The 24,540-nt window shown below is 39.6% G+C and overlaps 1 protein-coding gene across 1 annotated transcript; it reads right to left on the bottom strand.

Annotated features, from left to right (window-relative positions):
* Window positions 1-22,212: 22,212 nt before the first annotated feature.
* On the bottom strand, window positions 22,213-23,967 carry LOC142163969 (uncharacterized). Its single transcript, XM_075221125.1, has 2 exons — window positions 23,949-23,967; window positions 22,213-22,808 (listed from the first exon to the last, which is right to left on the bottom strand). Exons 1-2 carry the CDS (start codon window positions 23,965-23,967, stop codon window positions 22,213-22,215), a joined length of 615 nt encoding a protein of 204 aa, XP_075077226.1.
* Window positions 23,968-24,540: the final 573 nt, after the last annotated feature.

Here is a 24,540-nt window from a genome sequence, read left to right as displayed (position 1 = left end):
TTAGTAGTATAACTTTTTATTTACTCCAATAGCTTCTTTTTTTTATTTGTTAGCTTCTTGTTATGTTTAAGTGAGCAATAAGCCTTTGATTTTCTTAATGCCACGGTTCTTTCCAAAGGTAGGTTTTGTGTGAACCGGGTGGCTTTTACCAACGATGGATGGCATGACAACCTTCTTAAGGGATTGAGTCCGTTTTTTTTATGATTAGGTAAAAAATAGTAGTAATGAATAAAAGGGTCTCAAGCATGCTTCACTTGGTACTAACACATTTACCTACGGCCTTATGGTTAAAAATAAGTTTTTGGCAGAAAATAGCTCTAGTTGTGACCTTTTGACTTTTGTGTTGACTTAAGCATTCATCGAGTGGTTCAGTCGAGCCATTTGTGATTTTCAATCTTAAATAGGGTTGTTGTGGGCCCTAGACTCCATTCCCCTTAGCAATTCAGCAGCGTGAGAGGTGAGATATTTAGTTGCAAGTCCAAGTACCCATGCTAATAGTCTAGAACTTGCCCCGAATGATTGTAGGCTCTCCTTGATCCAATTTGAATTTTCCATAGCCCACCAATGTGATATCCCTAGTCAACCTATTTGAGTCTAAGACCTTTTTCATTTAATAACCACGTTACAAGCATGTACCCGTCTGTAATGAACCTCTCTTGGCACCCGATCTTTTCTTGGTATTCTTGAGAAATAATTGGCTAAAACATACGTTTGGGGGAGAGACGAGGAGTTTGAAAGTGATATAAAGGAACAAAGAAGAGGAAATAAATGAAGAAAAGGGAAGGCAAAGAAAAGAAAGAAAGAACAAAAAGAAAAATGCCAAAAAGAAAGTGAATAAAGTAAAGAGTTGAAGGGATTCAAAGAAAAACAAGGATGAAAGGCATGGAGTAAACAAAGAAGGAGAAAATGAATATCATGACCAAGAAAGAGTGACGTTAAGTCTCTCTAGTTCCCCCGAGGAAAAAGAACATGACTCAAAGAGTCGACAAAGTATGAGCAAAAAAGCGAAAATGGAGTGCTTAAGGAAAGATGATATTCCAACAAATCCTACCTTAGTCCAAAAGCCTTCATTACATCCCGAAAATGCCCTACATGATTTCAAGTCGGGTAAGCTTGCATTAGTGGTGATTTACATGAGGGGAAAGCATATGCAACTTCGAGCCGTACTTGCGACATTCTTTTGAGAGAGATGAGCAAACTTTTGACAATCCTTGTATTGAGTGTTACAATCTAAAGTGAGATATGCTAACGGAGAGTAGAAGAAGAGGAGTTTGGGATCCACAATAACCTACATGAAAGAGCGAGATTCCTTGATGAATTAAGACAACTCTTGATGCTCTAGTGTCACATTAGAACTATTGTACTTAAAAAGTCAAATAAGTGCATTGTTGATAATTCGTAAGTGTCATGGGTAACTGTTGGTCCCAATTGATGTGTGTTTGATTCACCTTAGGCCAGCTGAAATAGCTCTTTTCTTGTGGAGGTGGGAATTACCTTATTTGCTTGAGGACAAGCAAAAGCTTAAGTTTGGGGGAGTTGATAAGTAGGGATTTTGACTACTTATTTGCATTCTTTTACTTGCGTTCTAGCTCAAAATTGCTTAAAGGTATTCCCGAAAACTAATGAAATGTGCTTTTTTTGTATGAGTGTTAGAATATGAGTCAAAGAGATGCAAATCAACTCAAGAAGGAGTAATTTTGGACAAGGACCAAAAAAAAAAGCTATAAGGGAAAAATGCGGACCGCATAATATTGAGTGAGGCCGCAGAACATGAGGAAGCCTCTGACAAAATTTCCATGCAAAGTGCGGACCGCACAATTATTGTGCGGCCGCAGAAGATGAGGTTCAGAGAGACGGATTCTGGGGTCACGAAGAAGCGCGGACCGTACCATTATTGTGTTTTCGCAGAATCAAAAGTGCCGCCGCACTCAGAAATGTGCGGTCCGCCGAAGTCTTGGATGTTCAAGCTTAAACTCGAGAGTGCAGCCGCACTCAGAAATGTGCGGACCGCAAAATTTGAAGAAGTGCGGCCGCAACCTAGAATTGTGCGGCCGCAGAAGTCCATCCTATCAAGCTAGGGTCAAAGTGCGGACCGCACACATAATTGTGCGGACCGCACATAATTGTGCAGCCGCAGAATCTCCGTAGGGGCAATTTTGTCCGATAATTTTAGCTGGGTTTAAAGAGATCTTTTTGTCATTTTTAGGTTAAGTTTGAACTCCAGAAAATAGATAGCCGTTTTTCTTTACTGTTTTGGGAAACTTTGTAATAGTTTATCATTTTAACATTAGATTTTCTTCTCTTAATCATCTATTATGCATTTTATCTTAGTTTTTTCTTTAATTTCTTCATTTTCTATGAGTAGCTAATCCCTTAGCTAGGGTTGTGACCCAACCCTAGTATGGGTACTTAATGGGTGATTGAATTAGGGCTTATTTATGATTGGATATATGATATTTAGCCTAGTTCTTGCTTGAATTTGAGAATTGATGGTTGCAAATATTGATTCATACCTAATTGACTTAGTCTCTACGTGAGAAAGAGAGACTAAGTCTAGGAAATTTTGGCTAACAAGAAATTGAGGTGAACTCGAGAAATTGAGAGTCCCAATTAAAGGGTCGAATCTAGAGATAGTAAGACCCGACTTGAGCACCTATCGCTTGTTTTGTGAGATACCCATTTGGACTTGAGAAAGCTAAATTGGGAAAAATTACTCAAACTAACGAGAGGTATAGAGTGAGTAATCGCGTGTGATTGCTATATTGTATCCCGATCAACCAAACATACCCTAAATCTCTCAATCCGTTAGGTAACCAACTAGGAGAAAGTTACAACCCTAGATCTTTTATAACCTGAAAAATAACAATACCAAAAACATCGTCCTTTAGCTTTACAATTACAACATTTGCATAAGATTTAGAAGTATAAAAGAAACAACCGAATATGTGAAAGTGTAATCTTGAGCACGTCATATACTTAGACTAGGTATATACCTAATCCAACATAAAGCTCTCTATGGAATCGACCCCAACTCGCGTTGGGTATTTATAATTACATCGACCGCCTCACAATCCCAATTAGTGGTCTGAGTTTGGGCGACATCAAGGCAAGGGCTTGTTGGAGTAGAGATTGACGTTGTTTGAGGTAAGTAACATTTCTAGGCTTGGTTCTGAGGGTATGAGCACCTGAAATACATCCTATGTGGTTGGTGTTGAGGTGACACACATGCTAGGTGACGGGCGTGTGGTCGTGCACTGTGGTAATTGTGATCCGGTCGATTCCGTGGAACTATGTAGTCATCTAATCTTGTTATTATTCATGTATTCTCCATGTGTTAGAGAAATTGAGTTGTGAATTATGTTAGAAATCATGTTTAGGCTATATGATATACTGTTGGGACCCACATAGGTCATTTTATTATTGAATTATTTTCTTAATTGCAATTATGTACTCAGTCATATCTATCATTTCCATATTATATCTCAGTTTCCATTGCCATTTATTGTTACACCATACTATCATTGTTTGGGTTGATTGTCATGAGATTTGTGAGCCCGACAGACTGGAGAGATTGATGACTGAGTGAGCTCGAGGGCCTAATTGTGAGTAATATTTATGGAATCGGGCTGCACGCTGCAACAGGTTTTATTGATTCATGCCATGATTGGCTTATATTAGCGCTTGGGCAGGATTCGTCAATCCGGAGTTTGACATACCAGTAGTGAGCGCAGGTACATAGTGAGTGCGAGTGCAAAGTGATTGAGAGTACTGAGTGATTGAGAGTGCTGAGTGACTGGGAGTACTGAGTGACTGAGCATGCGAAGTGAGATTGAATACTCCGAGAGTATCTATATGACTTTACCAATGTGTTACATTACAGTTGACATGCATATTTGACATGTAGATATAGAGATGTAATATTCTCCATATCAGTCATACTTGGAATATCTTATCCATGATGAACATACATTGTTAAACTTGAAAGCATGTCTACATTTCTCTACTGTGTACAAACTGATTATGAGATTTCTCTGAGTTATTACTGCCATTTTTTCTGTCATATCTGTACTGTTATAACATGGATTTGGAATGTACCTTTTTGAGCTCGTCACTGCTTTCAGCCCAAGGTTAATCCTATTACCTATTGAGTACATTGGGTGGATTGTACTCATAATATACTCTGCTCTTTGTGTGCAGATCCAGGTATTTCTGGACATGGTGGTTGCTAGATTTGGAGATGCATCTGTTTGGAGACTATTGGGGTAGCTGCCTTGGTGTCCGCAGACCTTGACTCTCCTTCTTTTCTTTTATTTTAGCACTGTTCTATCTTTCCAGACAGTTGTATTTGAAGTTTTGACGGTACTGTCATTTAAATGCTCATGTACTCAGTGACACACGTATTTTGGGGGGTTTTGTATTGAGTTGCGGTATTTTTCTTATCGGTTATTTATGAGAGTTATTACTATTAAACCTGTTTCACCTTGTTTTTCAATTTAAAAATGCATTGTTATTTGTAGATGCCGGCTTGCCTTGTATCATGATAGGTGCCATCACGACATGTAGAGTTTTGTGTCATGACATTATATTTTTACTCCTATATGTTGACGATATTCTACTTGTTGCTAATGATTTAGGCATATTACGTGAGACTAAATATTTTCTCTCTAAGAATTTTAAAATGAAAGATATGAGTGAGGCATCCTATGTGATAGTAATACAAATATTTCATGATAGATCACGGGGATTATTGAAATTGTCTCAGAAAGTCTATATCGAAAGAGTTCTAGAGAGATTTAACATGAATAATTTTTCAGCAAGAATTGTTCAAACTCAAAAGGAGACAAATTTAGTCTCATGCAATGCCTTAAGAATAATGTAGAATGAAATGAAATTGAATCAATTCCTTACCCTTCTATTATTGGTAGTATGATGTATGCTCAGACTTGCACAAAATCGGATATTAGTTTTGCGCTCGAAATGCTAGGAAGATATCATAGTAACCCAGGAATTGATCACTGAAAAGCTGCAAAGAAAATTTTGACGTACTTGAAAGGAACAAAGGATTACATGCTCATGTACATAAGATCCAAGCATTTGAAAGTTGTTGGATATTCAGATTCAAATTTCGCTGGATATATTGATACTAGAAAGTCCACGTTTGGTTATTTGTTCCAATTAGTTGAAGGAGCAATATCATGGAAGAGTGACAAACAGTCTGTCATTGCTACGTCCACGATGGAAGCATAATTTGTTGCATGTTTTGAAGCCACAAATCATGCATTATGGTTGCGAAACTTTATTTCAAGACTTGGGGTTGTCGACACCATTACTAAGCCGCTGAAAATTTACTATGATAATTCTGCAGTAGTATTCTTCTCCAAGAGCGATAAGTACTCCAAAGGTACCAAGCATATGGAGTTAAAGTACTTTACCGTCAAGGAGGAAGTTCAGAAACAAAGTTTGTCACTTGAGAATATTAGAGTTAATCTCATAATTGTTGATCTGTTAACGAAAGTTTTACAGTCAAAGATATTTAAAGAACAATATGTACATAGAATAGGTCTTAGTTGTATTTATGATTGATGTTATGATATTTTGACACTCTAAGCTCGTTTAATTGTTTATGATATAAATTAATGATTTCATGTTTCTCATAATGGTGTACACATTATTGTTTTGAAATAGTACAGAATAAGTCTCAATGTGACATTATTGTGGACCATAATATTTTACAGCTTATGGACCTTGTACGAGAAGTTGTTAATGTTCTAGTATATGGAAGGGAGTATGTAGACAAAATTATATGTATAACCGCCATAACTCACATTTAGCAGTTTGTCTTATTATGCCGTGTATGATGGACATTATAGAAGAGATTTGTTTATGCATAACTAATGTTCTTATATTAAATATTAATGTTATGTGATTATTGGGCAAACTGTGATAGATTTTTCCTATTATATATATGGCCCAACATAATAAAATCTATAATTAATATTTAATGAAAGACAAATCATATTTGTTGGATCAGTTACTTAATGAACATACCAAATTAAGTCAATTACTCTCTAAATTGGTCCTCTCCCCACCCACTAGGTTTATCATTTTCTATTCTCTTTTTCATCACTAAAGGTGGTGGTAACGAAAGCTAGGGCAAGGGGCGAGAAACTAATTTACCAATTAATGCTTCCGCTTCGTGATAATAGCTCCCGCTTCAGGTATATTTTCTGTAACGAATATATGTAAGATTATCATGTTCAAGATCCTGGTATGAATTAAAATTTATGTTTACAAATCAACCTTAAGGATAGAGAGAGTCGGGGGTGAACATTTTTTTATTACACTTGCTGTTCTGTGAGTCATTGGCATAATTTTGAGTGTTCATTTGATTGTTATGGACAACTTAAAAGCTCTATCTATATATTTTTCCTTTACATTTTTGTGAAATATTTAGCAAGAGATAGAAAATATAACTTTTGACAGATTTGGATCATTAAATCTCCTTATTTTAGACAATTTTTATCATCTTCTTCTTTATTGTCACCACCATATGATTTTCTCTCTCACCTAAGTTTGCTCTCTGTTATATTCCATTCTATACTTCTCTATTCCTCTCTTGTTCTTCATTTCCTCCATTCTCTCCACTTCCTATTTCTCTCTCTATCTTAAGCTCTTTAGTGTTTAAAAAATCTGAACTCAATCGCAATGGTTACCTACAGTGCCATTGTTAAGGGAGATTGTTTAGAATTTTGAATAATATTGGAGAAAAAAGGTTAAATTAAGAATCCTGGTGAGATGAGTATATATGTTTTATCGTTTCATGATTGTGAGAGTGGCAACTGGAAGAAGAGGATATTTAGAGTATGATTCTGAATTTCTGGTGAAGACATTGTCATGCCTATATTTTGGTAGACAGTGAATGTAGAGCTCTCTGTAAGTTTGTGTTATTTGCTTTCTAGGTGAATGGTGATTGCAATATGTGTGTGTTTTAGCTTGGACATATTTACTTGCAATATCACTTCTTTTAATACATGATATTGAGTATGTAAAATAGTTTAGAGATGATCTTTCAGTGTATATACCAAACACAACTGGCATTTTGATTAACTATTTATTTTATATGTCATGACCCAAAATCAACCCGTCGTAATGGCGCCTATCATGGTACTAGGCAAACCGACTATTCAGACATTTCCAACACTTAAATCATTGAAAGATACTAAAACAGTTTAAATAAAGAAAAATCTCTTAAAACAGGATAGGAAATCATAACTTAATACAAAATTTCTTCCCAAAACTGGGGTATCACTGAGTACATGAGCATCTGTGAAATGTCAAAGTCTGATACATTGTCTAGAAAGTAAAACTGAATAAACAAACTGAAAGATAAGGGAGGAGAGTCAAGGTCTGCGAATGCCAAGCAGCTACCTTGATGATCTTCGAAGGTTTGGACTATGCAAATCAGCAACCGCCATGACCGGAAGCACCTGGATCTACACACGAGGTGTATGGTGTAGCGTGAGTACAACCAACTCAATAAGTAATAAATATAACATGTGGTCTGAAGAGAGTGACAAGCTCAAACAATACAGTAAAGATACAAAGTTTAACAATACAAAAAAGTAGGCATGCTTCTACGTTCAACAATTAAATTTAGCACATATGAAATATGCCAAGTGTGACTGATAAGAAGAGTATGACGCCTCTACAGCTACATGCAAATGTGAGAACCGTATGTGATGCAACATAGTGAAATCCCAAGTACTTACGCTCTCAGAGCACTCAATATGTCCGTCTCAATTCTCGTTCGTCATTCTTAGTCACTCAGCACTGTACGATACTTGTTGTGGTGTGCAGCCTGATCCACATATAGCCATAAGGCCCGTTGCACCGTGCAACCCGATCTATATATATATAGCCATAAGGCTTGTTGCGGCGTACAACCCGATCCACATATATATAGCCATAAGGCTTGTTGCGGCGTGCAACCCGATCCACATATATATAGATATCACTCACAACACGACACTCAGGCCCCCAACTCATTCACCAACCTCTCCAATCTCTTGGGCTCACAATAGTACCAACATATAGCCTAAACATGATTTCTAGCATGAATCACAGCTCAAGTGCTTTAACACATAGAGTACAACAAATTATTTAGATAAAATAGCTACGCAATTCTAGGGAATCAATTAAATAATAATTTCTAGGGTGCACGCCCACACGCCCGTCACCTAGCATGCGCGTCACCTCATCATAAATCACAGAGCATGAAGTTCGAGATTTCATACCCTCAGAACCAAGCTTAGAAGTGTTACTTACCTCAAATTGTGCGAAACTCTACTCCAACAAGCCCTTGCCTCGTGAAACGGCCTCCAAATGCCTTAAATCTAGTCAGAAATAGTTCGATACAATAAACACAAGCTAAAGGAATCAATTCCGCATGAAATTACTAAGTTTTTAATTTAAAAGTCAAAAAGATCATTCAATAGCCGGACCCCGGGCCCACATCTTGGAACCCAACAAAAGTTATAAAATTCGGAAGCCCATTCAACCACGAGTCCAACTATATCAAATTTACCAAAATCCAATTCCAAATCGACACCCAAATCCCCAATTTAAACTCTCCAAATCCCTAGCCTCAACTCTCAAAATTACACCTCAAAACAACTCAATTTAGGTGGGAAAATCAATGGGGTTACATAATTATTGAGTAAATTTAACCACAAGGACTTACCTCAAGAAACCCATCGAAAATCCTCTCACAAATCGCTTAAGTCCGAGTTTGCAACGTCCAAAATAAAGGAAATCACTAACCATTCAAATTTAAGGTTCTGCCCAGGGGTCTTTGCTTCTGCGAACAACTTACCTGCACATGCGGTCCCGCAGGTGCGAAAGCATTTCGCTACTGCATTGCTCACTCGACCCATGACTTTGCGCACCTGCGACCAAATCCACGTATCTGCGGGTGCGCTCCTGCGAGACTTCGTCTGCTTCTGCGATTCAAACACTTTCATGTCCCTCTTCGCTTCTGCGGTGGACCAGACGCAGATGCGCCTTCGCATCTGCGAAAAACTTTCCGCTCTTACGGCAACTGCCCAATCCTTACCAGGTCACACCTGCGCTTCCCAGCTCGCACCTGCAACCAAAGCTCCGCAGGTGTGATTGCACCAGAAGACTCCCAGCTTCAGTAATCTTTCAAACTCCAATCCGAACTCCACCCGAGACCCCCGTGGCCTCCACCAAACATACCAACAAGTCCTAAAACACTATACGAACTTAGTCGAACCCTAAAATCACATCAAACAACATCAAAAATACGAATCACACCCAATTTAAGCCTAATGAAAACTAAGAAATTCCAACTTCTACAAGTGATGCCGAAACATATCAATTCACGTCCGATTGACCTCAAATTTTGCACACAAGTCACAAATGGCACTACAGACCTACTCCAACTCCCAGAACCCCAATCCGAGCCCAGTAACCACAAAGTCCACTCTCGGTCAAAATTCTAAATTTTCAACTTTCGCCATTTCAAACCTAATTCAACTACGGACCTTCAATTATCCATCTGGACACACTCCTTTGTCCAAATTACCTAACGGAGCTAATAGAACCATCAAAACCCCATTCTGGAGTCGTCTACACATAAGTCAACATCCAGTCAACCTTTTCAACTTAAGCTTCCAACATTGAAACTAAGTGTCTGAATTTATTACGAGACCTACCCGGACCCGGACCCGAACCAACTACCCAGGCAAGTCACATAACAACAATTAAGCAAGGAATGAGCAATAAATGGGGGAACGGGGGTTACAACTCTTAAAACGACCGGCCGAATCGTTACATCCTCCCTCTTTTAAACAAATGTTCATCCTCAAACGGGTCTAGAAACGTACCTGGAGTCTCAAAAAGGTGTGGATATCTGCTCCACATCTCCCCGCTCGGTCTCCCAAGTAGCCTCCTCAACTGGAAGACCTCTCCACTGTACCTTCACTAAAGCTATGTCATTTGACCTCAACTTTCGAACCTTCCGATCCAAGATAGCCATCGGCTCCACATCATAAGTCAAATCACCATCCAACTGAACCGTGCTGAAATCCAAAACATGAGATGGATCACCGATATACTTTCAGAGCATAGAAACATGAAATATTGGATGCACACTCAACAAACTAGGTGACAAGGCGAGCTTGTAATCCACCTATCCAATCCTCTAAAATACCTCAAACGGCCCAATATACCGAGGGCTCGACTTTCCCATCTTCCCGAACCTCATAACAACCTTCATGGGTGAAACCTTGAGCAGTAACTTCTCCCCAACCATGAAAGTAACATCCCGAACCTTTCGATCGGCATAACTCTTCTGTCTAGACTGCGCCGTGCGAAGTCGATCCTGAATCAATTTAACCTTGTCCAAAGCATCCTAAACCAAGTCAGTACCCAATAGCCTAGCCTCACCCGACTCAAACTAACCCATCAGAGATTGACACCGTCTCCCAGACAAAGCCTCATACGGATCCATCTGAATGCTCGACTGGTAGCTGTTGTTCTAGGCAAACTCCCCGAGCGGTAGAAACTGATCCCAAAAACCCCCCAAAATCTATGACACAGGCGCGTAGCATATCCTCCAATATATAAATAGTGTGATCGGACTGCCCGTCCATCTGAGGGTGAAATGTTGTGCTCAACTTAACCTAGGTGCTCAACTCTCGCTACACGACTCCCCAAAACGGCAATGTAAACTGTGTGCCACGATCAGAAATGATGGACACTGGTGCACCGTGAAGGCGAACAATCTTGCAGATGTAAATCTTAGCCAACTGCTCCAAAGAATAAGTAGTCCCAATTAGAATGAAGTGCACAGACTTGGTCAGCCGATCCACAATCACCCAAATAGCATCAAACGTCCTCGAAGTCCGTGGGAGCCTAACTACAAAATCCATGGTAATACGCTCCCATTTCCACTCTGGAATCTCAAGCCTCTAAAGTAATCTGCTCGATCTCTGATGCTCATACTTCATCTGTTGACTGTTTAGGCACCGAGCTACCAACCCCACTATATCCTTCTTCATTCTCCTTCACCAATAATGTTGCCTCAGGTCCCGGTATATCTTTGCGGCACCCGAATGAATGAAATACTGCAAATTATGGGCCTCCTCAAGAATCAACGCATATAGCCCATCTACATTAAGCACACAGATTCGACCATGCATCCTCAACACCCCATCATCCCCAATAGTAACATCCCTGGCATCACCGTGCTTTACCGTGTCCTTAAGGACAAGCAAATGAGGATCATCATACTGGCGCTCTCTGATGCAATCATATAAGGAAGACCGAGAAACCACACAAGCTAGAACCAGGCGGGGATCCGAAACATCTAATCTCACGAACTGGTTGGCCAAGGCCTGAACATCAACTGCAAGAGGTCTCTTACCAATAGGAATGAATGCAAGGCTACCCATACTCACCGCCTTTCTACTCAAGGCATCGACCACTATATTAGCCTACCCGGGATGACACAGAATGGTAATATCATAGTCCTTTAATAGCTCTAACCATATTCAATTCCTCGAATTCATATCCTTTTGTTTGAACAAGTGTTGGAGACTCCGATGATTCGTAAACACCTCACAAGACACACCATAGAGATAGTGTCTCCAAATCTTCAATGCATGAACGATGTCAGCCAATTCCAAATCATGAACAAGGTAGTTCTTCTTATGGGGCCTCAACTGACGCAAAGCATAAGCAATTACTCTACCTCTTTGCATCAAGACATACCCAATACCAATCCGAGAAGCATCATAATACACTGTATAAGAACCAGAAGATGAAGGTAGAACTAGAACTGGAGTTGTGTTCAAGGCAGTCTTGAGCTTCTGAAAGCTCTCTTCACACTCATCCGATCACCTGAAAGTAGCACCCTTGTGGGTCAATTTGGTCAAAGGCGATGCAATAGACGAGAAACCCTCCACGAAGCGATGATAATAACCAACCAAGTCGAGGAAGCTCCGAATCTCCGTAGCTGAGGACGGTCTGGGAAAACTCTGAACTGCCTCTATCTTCTTCGGATCCACCTTAATCCCCTCACTGGACACCACGTGCCCCGAGAACGCCACCGAACTAAGCCAAAACTCACACTTGGAGAACTTGGCATAAAGCTTCTCATCCCTCAACCGCTACAACACAACCCAAAAATGTTGGGCATGCTCCTCCTAGCTACGAGAGTACACCCGGATATCATCAATGAATACTATGACAAACGAGTTGAGATAAGGCTGAAATACATTGTTCATCGGATGCATGAATGCTTCTGGGGCGTTGGTCAGCCCAAAAGACATCACAAGGAACGCATAATGATCACAACGGGTCCTGAATGCTATCTTTAGAATATTCGAGTCTCAAATCTTTAACTGGTGATACCCAGACCTCAAATCAATCTTAGAGAACACCCTCGCTCCCTGAAGCTGGTCAAATAGATCATCAATACGCGACAAAGGATACTTGTTCTTGATTGTAACTTTGTTCAACTACTATAGTCGATGCACATCCGCATAGTGCCATCCTTCTTCTTCACAAACAAAACCGGCGTGCCCCAAGGCGACACACTAGGCCCAATAAACCCCTTATCAAGAGGTTTCTGAAGCTTCTCTTTCAATTCCTTCAACTCAGCTGGTACCATACGATACAGAGGAATAGAAATGGGCTGAGTGCCTGGGACCAAGTCAATACCAAATTCAATATCCCTGTTGGGCGGCATACTCGATAGGTTTGTAGGAAACACATCCAAAAACCTTTGCACCACCGAAACATAGTCAATAGTAGGAGTATCAGCACCAACATTTCTCACAAAGGCCAAATATGATAGACATCCCTTCCCAACCATCCGTTGGGCCTTCAAATAAGAAATTACTCTGCTGGGGACATAATCTAAGAACCTCTCCACTCGATCCTTGGCAAACCCGGCATCGCCAATGTCACGGTCTTAGTGTGACAATCCAGAATAACATGACATGGAGACAACCAATCCGTACCTAAGATCACGTCTAAATCAATTATACTAAGCAATAAGAGATCAACTCTGGTCTCCAATCCCTCAATAGTCACTACACATGTTCGATATACATGGTCCACAACAATAGTATTGCCTACTGGCGTAGATACATAAACAAAAGAAACTATGGACTCCTGAGGCATATCCAGATAGCGAGCAAAATACGATGATACACACGAATAAGTGGAACCAGGGTCAAATAATAAAGAAGCATCCATGTGTCATACTGAGACAATACATGTGATCACTGTGTCTAATGTAATGTCATCTGGCCTGGCAGGAATAACATAGAATCGGGCTTGGCCGCCACCTAACTGGCCTCCCTCTCTAGGACGACCCCTACCTACCTGAGCCCCACCCCGAGCTGGCTGGGCGGATGCTGATATAACTGGTGCTGAAGTCATAGTCTGGCCCCTTTGCTGAACTGGGCCTCCCAAGAGGCGGGGGCACTGCCTCCTAATACCAAACTCCCCACACTCGTAGAAACCCCGATTTGACAATGTTGTTGGGGACTAGATTGGGCCCCGAGAACCAGAATACCCGTTAAAAGAACTCGGCTGAAGTTTTATTAACCCTCCTCGAAAAAGTCGAGGAAGAACTCTAAGCTGGGAGAGCACTGAGAGATGACTGACCTGGATGGGCACTATATGAACCATGGCTAGATGAAGCACCACGACGAACTGGACGAGTCAACTGAGCGGGCCTATAAGGACGACCCCTGTTGTGGTGGGACTTCCCTCGAAAGGGACAACGCTGAAACCACCCGAACCACGAGGCCTCTTGGCCTCCCTCTCCTCACGCTCCTGACTACGGACCATCTCTATCTGCCGGGCAATATCAACCACCTCGTCAAACGTAGCACCGGATACCCTCTCCCGAGTCATAAGCTAATGCAACTGATAGGTGAGGCCATCAATGAACTTCCTAATCCTCTCCCTCTCAGTGGGAACCAAAAAAACTATGTGACGAGCCAACTCTGAAAACTTTATCTCGTACTAGTTCACAGACATGCCATCCAAATGTAGCTGCTCAAACTGTCTGCGCAGCTCCTCCCTACGAGACTGTGGCACAAACTTCTCCAAGAAAAGAACGGAGAAATCCTGCCATGTAAGTGGTGATTCACCGACTGGCCTGGACTTCTCATAGGGCTCCCACCATCTAAAAGCAGCCTTAGTGAACTGAAAAGTAATGAACAAGACTCCACTGGTCTCTAGAATACCCGCCGTGCGAAGAATCCGCTGGCACCTGTCCAAGAAGTCCTGGGCATCCTCTGACTCTGCCCCACTAAATGATGGATGTTGGAGTCTCCTAAACCTCTCTAGTCGCCTCTGCTCATCATCAGCCATCACGTAACCCACCTGGGCCTGAGCAACTGCAACCGGCTTGGCTGGTAGTACCCCCAGCATCTAAAGTCCCTGCATAACCTGCTCTGGAGTACGGGCAGCGGGAGTCTGAGTACCTCCCCCAGCCTGGGAAGTGGCTGCTGCGGCCGGAACTGAGACCGCCTGATCAAGGCCAGTGCAAACAATCAATATCTGTGCCAGAGCCTCCTGAAGGCCGGGAATCACAACAGGCACAGTTGGCGCCTGAGTTGGTCCCACCTGCTCAACCAGGTCTAGAACTTTCTCCTGAGCTGGGGCACCTAGTGGATCTACAGGTGCTGCTCTAGCTGATATATGAGCAGCACCTCTTCCCCTACTGCGGCCCTTACCGCGACCCCTTCCTCTCACGGCCCTAGCTGGTGGTACTGGTGGTTGTCCATCCTGTCTGGTAGCACGTGTCCTCACCATCTGTGAGAGAATAGAATAACAGAAATTCAGTTCCCGGAATCAACAAATACGTACAATAAGAATACAAGCATGTGAAGTTTCCTAAGGGTTTGGCAGCCTCTCGAAGATAAGTACAGACGTCTCCGTACCGATCCGCAAGACTCTACTAAACCGACTCATGACTCGTGATACCTATGTCACCTAGGCTCTGATACTAACTTGTCACGACCCAAAATCAACCTTTTATGATAGCGCCTATCATGGTACTGGGCAAGTCGACTATTCAGACATTTCCAATACTTAAATCTTTGAAAGTTACTAAAACAGTTTAAATAAAGAAAAATCTCTTTAAAAAGATAGGAAATCATACCTCAATACATAAATTCTTCCCAAAACCGGGGTGTCACTAAGTACAAGAGCATCTACGAAATGTCAAAGTCTGGTACATTGTCTTGAAATTAAAACCGAATAAACAAACTGAAAGATAAGGGAGGAGAGTCAAGGTCTGCAAATGCCAAGCAGCTACCTCGATGTTCGCCGAAGGTTTGGACTCTGTAAATCAGCAACTGTCGTGACCGAAAGCACCTGGATCTACACACGAGGTGCAGGGTGTAGCGTGAGTACAACCAACTCAATAAGTAACAAATCTAACATGTGGTCTGAAGACAGTGACGAGCTCAAACAATACAGTAAAGGTATAGAGTTTAACAATACAGGAAAGTAGGCATGCTTCTAGGTTCAACAATTAAGTTTAGCACAAATGAAATATGCCAAGTGTAAGTGATAAGAAGAGTATGAAGTCTCTATAGCTACATGTAAATGTGAGAACCGTATATTGTTGCAGTGTGCAAACTGATCCACATATATATAGCCTTAAGGCTTGTTGCGGCGTGCAACCCGATCCACATATATATAGATATCACTCACGGCACAGCACTCAGGCCCCAACTCAGTCACCAGTCTCTCGGGCTCACAACACTCATGCTAAGCAGCCCTAATCAATGATACGAGATGTGACCATATACGATAACAGAGACTGAGGTATGACACGTAATGATGAATTTGACTGAGTACACGATTGCAATTAAACAGATAACTCAACAGGAAAGAACTACCACTGTGGATCCCAATAGTACCAACATATAGCGTAAACATGATTTCTAGCATGAATCACAACTCAAGTGCTCTAACACATAGAGTACAACAAATTATTCAGATACAATAGTTGCGAAGTTCCAGGGAATTGATTAAATCAAAATTTTTACGGTGCACGCCCACACGCCCATCACCTAGCATGCGCGTCACCTCAGCATAAATCACATAGCACAAAATTCGGGGTTTTATACCCTCAGAACCAAGCTTAGAAGTGTTATTTACCTCAAACTGTGCGAAACTCTACTTCAACAAGCCCTTTCCTCACGAAATGGCTTCCAAATGCCTCGAATCTAGTCACAAACAGTTCGATACAATCAATATGAGCTAAAGGAATCAATTCCGCATGAAATTACTAAGTTCTTAATTAAAAAGTCAAAAAGTTCATTCAAAAGCCGGCCCCGGACCCACATCTCAGAACCCAACAAAAGTCAAAAAATCTAAAAGCCCATTCAACCACGAGTCCAACCATACCAAATTTACCAAAATCCAATGCCAAATCGACACCCAAATCCCCAATTTGAACTCTCCAAATCCCTAACCTTAACTCCCAAAATAAAACCTCAAAACCACTCAATCTAGGTGGGAAAATCAATGGGGAAACATAATTATTGAGTAAATTTAACCACAAGTGAGTTACCTCAAGAAACCCCTCAAAAATCCTCTCAAAAATCGCCTAAGTCCAAGTTTGCAAAGTCCAAAATGAGGGAAATCACGAACCCTTCGAATTTAAGGTTCTTCCCAGGGGTCTTCGCTTCTACGGACAACTTACCCGCACCTGCGGTCCCGTAGGTACGAAAATATTTTGCTTCTGCATTGCGCACTTGACCCCCGACCTTGCGCACCTACGGCAAATCCCCGCATCTGCGGGTGAGCTTCTGCGAGACTTCGTCCGCTTCTATGACTCCAACACTGCCATGCCTCTCTCTGCTTCTGCGGAGGACCAGACGCAGATACGTCTTCGGATCTGCGTAAACCTTTCCGCTCCTACAACAACTGCTCAATCTTTACCAGGTCGAACCTGCGCTTCCCAACTCGCACCTGCGACCAAAGCTCCTCAGGTGCAATTGCACCAAAAGACTCCCAACTTCAGCAATCTTTTAAACTCCAAATTTGATCGGTTACCCATTTGAACTCCACCCGAGACACCCGAGACACTCGGGACCTCCACCAAAAATACCAACAAGTCCTACAACATGATACAGACTTAGTCGGATACTCAAATCACATGAAACAACATCAAAAACATGAATCGTACCCCAATTCAAGCCTAATAAAAACTAAGGAATTCCAACTTCTACAAGCGATGTCGAAATATATCAAATCACGTACGATTGACCTCAAATTTGGCACACAAGTCACAAATGACACTACGGACCTACTCCAACTCCCGGAACCCCAATCCGAGCCCAGTAACCACAAAGTCCACTCTCGGTCAAACTTTTAAATTTCCAACTTTCGCCATTTCGAACCTAATTCAACTACGGACCTCCAATTCGCCATCCGGATTCACTCTTAAGTCCAAATTACCCAATGGAACTAACGGAACCATCAAAACCCCATTCCGGAGTCGTCTTCACATAAGTCAACATCCAGTCAACCTTTTCAACTTAAGCTTCTAACCTTGAGACTAAGTGTCTTAATTCATTCCGAGACCTTCCCGGACCCGAACCAACTACACCGACAAGTCACATAACAACAATTAAGTAGGAAATGAGCAGTAAATGGGAGAACGAAACTACAACTCTCAAAACGATCGGCCGTGTCGCTACATTATAGGAGAGGGTTTTATTGTCTTGGCAACTGGGAACAAGGAAAGATCGACATGCATTATAAGAGTTGATAGGGATGAGGCACGAATATGGAGCATTTTCCTACTATTCTATTAGCATTTCTGTTCTGGAAGCTCATCTGGTATGTCCTAGACATAATGATATTTGTATGCATGTTATCTCATAGCCATGGCTTGCTCAGGGAAGAATAGATTAATCAATTTTTTTCTTTCTTTTTCTGATAAAAGGTGGTGTTCGGGCTAGCTTACACCCATCTCGACTATTCCACCAGGTATTTGCTATAAACATAAACTTAATTGCATACCAGGATCTTGAACATGATAATCTTATAAAAAATCATACAAAAAACACACCTGAATCATAAGCCTTCATCGTGAATTGGAAGCGTTAATTCAGATTGGTTTCTCGCCCCTTGCCCTAGCTTTCGTTACCGCCGACTTTAGTGATGGAAGAGAGAAAAATAAAATACGGTAACCCTAATGGGTGGGGAGAGGACCAATTTATAGAGGTTCTCATTTAATTCAGTATGTCCATCAAGTAACCGATCGGACATATGAGATTTACTCATTAATTAAATATTAATTATAGGCCTTAAACCTATTGGGCCACCAAAACATAAGAAAATCTTACATTCTCCCACTTGGCCCAATAATCACATAATATTAATATTTAATATAGGAATATTAGTTGCGCATAAACAAATCTCTTCTATAATGTCCACCATAAATACCATTATACGATAAATTAGTAAATGTGAGTTATGGCGGTTATATATAATTTGTCTACATACTCCCTCCCATATACTACAACATTAGTAATTTATCGTATCAGGTTCATAAGCTATAAAATATTATGGACCACAATAGTGTCTCATTGAAACTTATCCTGCAACATCTCAAAACAATAATATGTACACCATTATGAGAAATAGGAAATTATTGATGTATATCAGAAACACGTAAATGAGCTCAAAGTGTCAAAAATCATAAATACATCAATCATAAATACAGCCAAGACCCATTCTATGTACATGTTCCTTAAATGTCTTTGGTTGTAAATCTTTCGTTAACGGATCTACAATCATGAGATCAGTTCTAATATGCTCAAGTGACACTCTTTGTTTCTGAACTTCCTCCTTGACGGTAAAATACTTTAATTCCATATGCTTGGAACCTTTGGAGTACTTATCATTCTTGGAGAAGAATACTGCTGCAGAATTATCACAATAAAGTTTCAGCAGCTTGGTAATGGTGTCGACAACCCCAAGTCCTAAAATAAAGTTTCGCAGCCATAATGTGTGAATTTTGGCTTCAAAACATGCCACAAATTCTGCTTCCATCGTGGATGTAGCAATGACGGACTGTTTGGAACTCTTCCACGATATTTCTCCTTCAGCTAATTGGAACAAATAACCAAACATGGATTTTCTAGTGTTAATACATCCAGCGAAATCTGAATCCGAGTATCCAACAACTTCCAAATGCTTGGATCTCCTATACATGAGCATGTAATACTTCGTTCCTTTCAGGTACCTCAAAACTTTCTTTGTAGCTTTCCAGTGATCAATTCCTGGGTTACTCTGATATCTTGCTAGCATTCCGACCGCAATACTAATATCCGGTCTTGTGCAAGTCTGAGCATACATCAGACTACCAACAATTGAAGAGTAAGGAATTGATTTCATTTCCTTTCGTTCTACATCATTCTTAGGGCATTGCATGAGACTAAATTTGTCCCCTTTTTGAATTGGAACAATTCTTGCTGAACAATTGTTCATATTAAATCTCTCCAGAATTCTTTCGATATAGCCTTTCTAAGACAATCCCAATAATCCATGGGATTTATCTCAGATTATTTCTATTCCAATCACATAGGATGCCTCACCCATATCTTTCATTTCAAAATTCTTAGAGAGAAAATCTTTAGTCTCACGCAATATGCCTAAATCATTAGCAGCAAGTAGAATATCATCAACATATAGGACTAAAAATATAAACTTGCTCCCACTGATCTTTTGGTATATACACCGATCAACGGTATTTTCTACAAATCCAAAAGATGTTATGGTATCATTAAACTTTATATACCATTATCGTGAGGCTTGTTTAAGTCCATATATTGCCTTCTTCAGTTTACACACCATTTGACCATTTCCTTTAGTTTCGAAACCCTCTGGTTGGTCCATATAAACTTCCTCCTCAAGGTCTCCATTAAGAAAGACAGTTTTCACATCCATTTAGTGTAACTCTAAATTATAATGAGCCACCAAAGCCATAATAATTCTTAACGAGTCTTTCTTTGAGACAAGTGAAAAGGTCTCTTTTATAATCAATGCCTTCTTTCTGAGTATAACCCTTGGCAATAAGTTTGGCTTTGTATCGTTCAATATTGCCATTTGAATCGCGTTTGGTCTTAAAGACCCATCTACACCCGATTCTTTTAGAACTTTCTGGTAATTCAACGAGATCCCAGACTTTATTGTATTTCATGGATTTTAGCTCTTCATTCATGGCATCAATCCATTTGTCAAACTCATTACTTTCTATGGCTTGTGAAAATAAAACCGGATCCTTATTAAGACTAATGTCAAAATCTGACTCTTGCAAATAAACCACATAATCATCCAAAATTTTTGAACTCTTTGAGATTTTCTTAATGGCATTTCTTGTGGTTCATTTGTGTCAGATATTTGTGAGTCAGTTTCTTCATGAAGTGTTTCATCCAAATGTTGCTCGGTGTTGTCAAAGTGTTCTTCAACAATTGGAACAATATTTGGTATTTGTGTGGAAGTAGAAAAATTCGTGGGTAATAGAATATTGACCCTCACCTCTTTTATTTCCATACTTTGCTTTTCAACACTCCCACTAACTTCACTATTCTAAATGAATCTTGCATTACTGGTTTCAACAATTCTCGAACTATGGTTTAGATAGTAAAACACATACCCTTTAGATTTCTCTGGATAACCAAGAAAGTAACCACTTAGTGTTCGAGAATCTAATTTCTTTTCTTGTGGATTATAAACTCTAGCTTCCGCTAGGCAATCCCAAACATGCAGGTGCCTTAAACTAGGTTTCCTTCCTGTTCACAGTTCAAAAGGGGTCTTTGAAACTGCCTTACTAGAAACCCTATTTAATAAATATACAACGGTTTTAAGAGCATACATCCACAATGATTCGGGTAATGAGTAATTACTTATCATGCTCCTAACCATATCTATACGTGTTCGATTACGCCTTTCTGCAACACCATTTTGTTGAGGTATTCCTAGCATAGTATACTGTGCACATATGACATGTTCCTCGAGGAACTTTGCAAATGGACCTGGACATTGTCCTGATTCATTATATTTTCCATAATATTCACCACCTCTATATGACCTAATAATTTTTACCTTTTTATCTAATTACATTTCAACCTCATTAGAAAACACCTTGAGAGCATCTGTTGCTTGAGATTTTTCTTTCAGCAAATAGATATATCCATAACATGAAAAATTATCGATAAAAGTGATAAAATATTTCTCTCCACCAAAAGATGGAACATCGAAGGGTCCACAAATATCAGTGTGTATAATTTCAAGAAGTTGGGTGCTTCTTCTGGCACCTTTCTTACTATGCTTGGTTTGCTTTCCCCTTAATACAATCCAAACATATAGTAAGATCAGTAAAATTTAGATTCGGAAGATTCTCATTCTTTACTAATCTTTCTAACCTTTCTTTGGATATATGACCCAAACGTCTATGCCACAAGTAAGCAGAACTTTCATCTAGTGAACTACGTTTAATTCCAACATTAAGAAGGGATTCAAAAAAACAATATCAAGTTTCAATTTATATAAGCCATCACTAAGAAAACCAGAACCATAAAAAATAGCATTCTTATATAAATTAAAATATCCATTTCCAAACTTTAAATCAAATCCAGAAATATCAAGTCTTGAAAGAGAAATCAAATTCCTAGAAACTGAAGGTACATAAAGAGTCTGTAATAGATCAAGGTGACGTCCAGTCTTCATGATCAAACGATAAATCTCTATGCCTTCAATTGGAGCCTTCATACGATTTTCCATGAACAAGAAATCCCTATTTGGATTTGTAGTTTGGATCATAAGGAATCCCTGCAACGTAGTAGATACATGAGCAGTTGCACCAGAATCAAGCCACCATGTATTATTAGGAACTTCTATTAAATTTGATTCGAAACATATAAAAGCATTAATTGTACCTTTCTTTTCGAACCAAGCTTTACATTTTAGGCAATCTTTCTGATAGTGTCCTTCCTTATTACAGAAACGACACGTATCTGCCTTATGTTCCTTCTTAGCATCCTGTGGAGCTTTAGCAGGTGCTTTCTTCTTCTTGAACTTGTTGGGCTTCACTTTAAGTCCTTTACCAGCTCCTTGACCCATGAGGTTAATTGAATGACTCCCTTATTTCTTAAGTCTTGACTCCTCCTGAGTAAGCATACTGGACAATTCACTAACATTCCACTTATCCTTAATAGTGTTATAGTTAATTTGAAAAGGTCCATACTCAAGAGGCAACGAGTTCAGAATAAACTGAACCAAGAAGGAATCATCCACTTTCATCCCCAAGGTCTGAAGTCTTGCTGCAATGTTAGTCATCTCGATGATATGGTTTTGCATATTACGCGACCCATCAAACTTCATGGTCGTGAGTTCAGCCATTAGTGTACCAGCGAGAGACTTATCTGCAGAACAAAAATGTTCTTCCACAAACTTCAAGTATTCCCTGGCACTTTCTGTTTGTGGAATAGTACTCTTAATGTTGTTGGCAATATTCATTCGCATAAACATAAGGCTTAGCCTGTTAGAGCGTTCCCATGCTTTATGGAAAGACTTCTCATCCGCACTGCTCGAATCAGTAATGGCAGCGGGCTTATCATTCAGCAGAGCCAAGTCAAGATCCATCACACCTAAGTGGAACTGGACTTGTTCACGCCATTCAGAGAAGTTCAATCCGTTGAACACAGTAACAGACGAAGCAAGCGAATGGAAAGGAATAGCTGCAAAATAGATAATACATGCTCACAAATCAATATGGATTCAACAAAACAGTTAAAGCATATCGCAATTCTCCTTTTGGTAAATACTACGACACACTATCATAATTTAAATGCCATTTAGTCTTTAATAGGTAATTAAATATTTTTAACCAAATATATATGCCATCTTTGGACAGACAATATATATTTGACTAAGAATATTAATTTACCTCATCATATTCACTATCATAGAATAATTGATTCACCTTTGGGTAAATCCTTAAGTTCTAGCAATAGTAAAAATTAATTTATCCACTAATTTTATGTATACATATTTTTCATGAACATATTAGTTTGGTCACTTTGGTGACTAACAAACTATATAAACATAAATGCAAACATAAAATAAGAATCAGGAAATTTTATATATGTGAATATTTTAAACAATGTAGTTTGATCACTTCAGTGACTAACAAACTACATAACTTCAAAATATACATTAATTAAGCACTTTCTGCTAATAACATTAAATACCTAATATTTAATCCTTAGATGGCACTGTAACTCTAATGGAGATCAAACACCTAATATTTAATCCTTAGATGGCACTGAAACTCCCAAGGAGATCAAACAGACAACGCCATCGGCAGTAACATTAGGCAAATAGGCATATTAGGGATTCAACATCAAATCTCCTTTTATTTAATTTATAAATATCATGGCTCCAAATTGCTTAAAAGTAGTAACAATCATTAGAATTTTTCGTAATCTTAATCAATATAACTTCATTCAATGCTGAATCACATTTGAAAAGGGTAAAGATATAAATAAATATATCTCGGCACTTCAACACCAAACCAACAAAGACTAGTATTTTAATTCTTAGTATAGTGTTGTATTATTAATTGCACAGTGAACGTGAAGTCCGAAAACGGACATAAAACACAAACAGAAAACAATTGTGCATATTAATTTTCTTCCATGGCTACAGTAATCCATAAGGTGGCACACATATTACATATATGTGTTTAACGTTACATTCTTTATCGAAGATTACCAATTCAAATCTCAGGCTCATGATACCACGTGTAAACATAAACTTAATTGCATACCAGGATCTTGAACATGATAATCTTATACAAAATCGTACAAAAAACATACCTGAATCGTAAGCGATCATCGTGAAGCGAAAGCATTAATTCAGATTGGTTTCTCGCCTCTTGCCCTAGTTTTCGTTACCGCCGACTTTAGTGATAGAAGAGAGAAAAATAAAATACGGTAACCCTAATGGGTGGGGAGAGAACCAAATTTATAGAGGTTCTCATTTAATGTGGTACGTCCATCAAGTAACCGATCGGACGGATGAGATTTACTTATTAATTAAATATTAATTATGGGCCTTAAACTTATTGGGCCACCAAAACATAAGAAAATCTTACATTTGCTACCTGTCCTGGCAATAGATTAGTCGGTTCTCTTTGGTACAGTTTCGTATTCTATACATTGTTGAACCCATTGCCTGTTTGGATTAGGTTTCTGGTGAAAGTATTTCAGTTATACATGCTGTGTATTTTCTTAATGAAATGATATTCTCTGTTCCATTATTTCATAAGAAATTCCTTTCTAAGTTTAGTTCAAAGTTCCACTTACTATAATATATGTAAGATTTCCTTGAAGCAAAGACCAAGTTTAAGTTGATGAATGGAAGATTTTTCATGTCACTAGTGCATTTATGTATTTAGACCCGCTTTAT

The sequence above is a fragment of the Nicotiana tabacum genome, chromosome 9 (assembly GCF_000715075.1).
Source record: "Nicotiana tabacum cultivar K326 chromosome 9, ASM71507v2, whole genome shotgun sequence".
In the NCBI taxonomy this organism is placed as follows: Eukaryota; Viridiplantae; Streptophyta; class Magnoliopsida; order Solanales; family Solanaceae; genus Nicotiana; species Nicotiana tabacum.
This window is presented reverse-complemented; position numbering and strand designations above follow the sequence as displayed.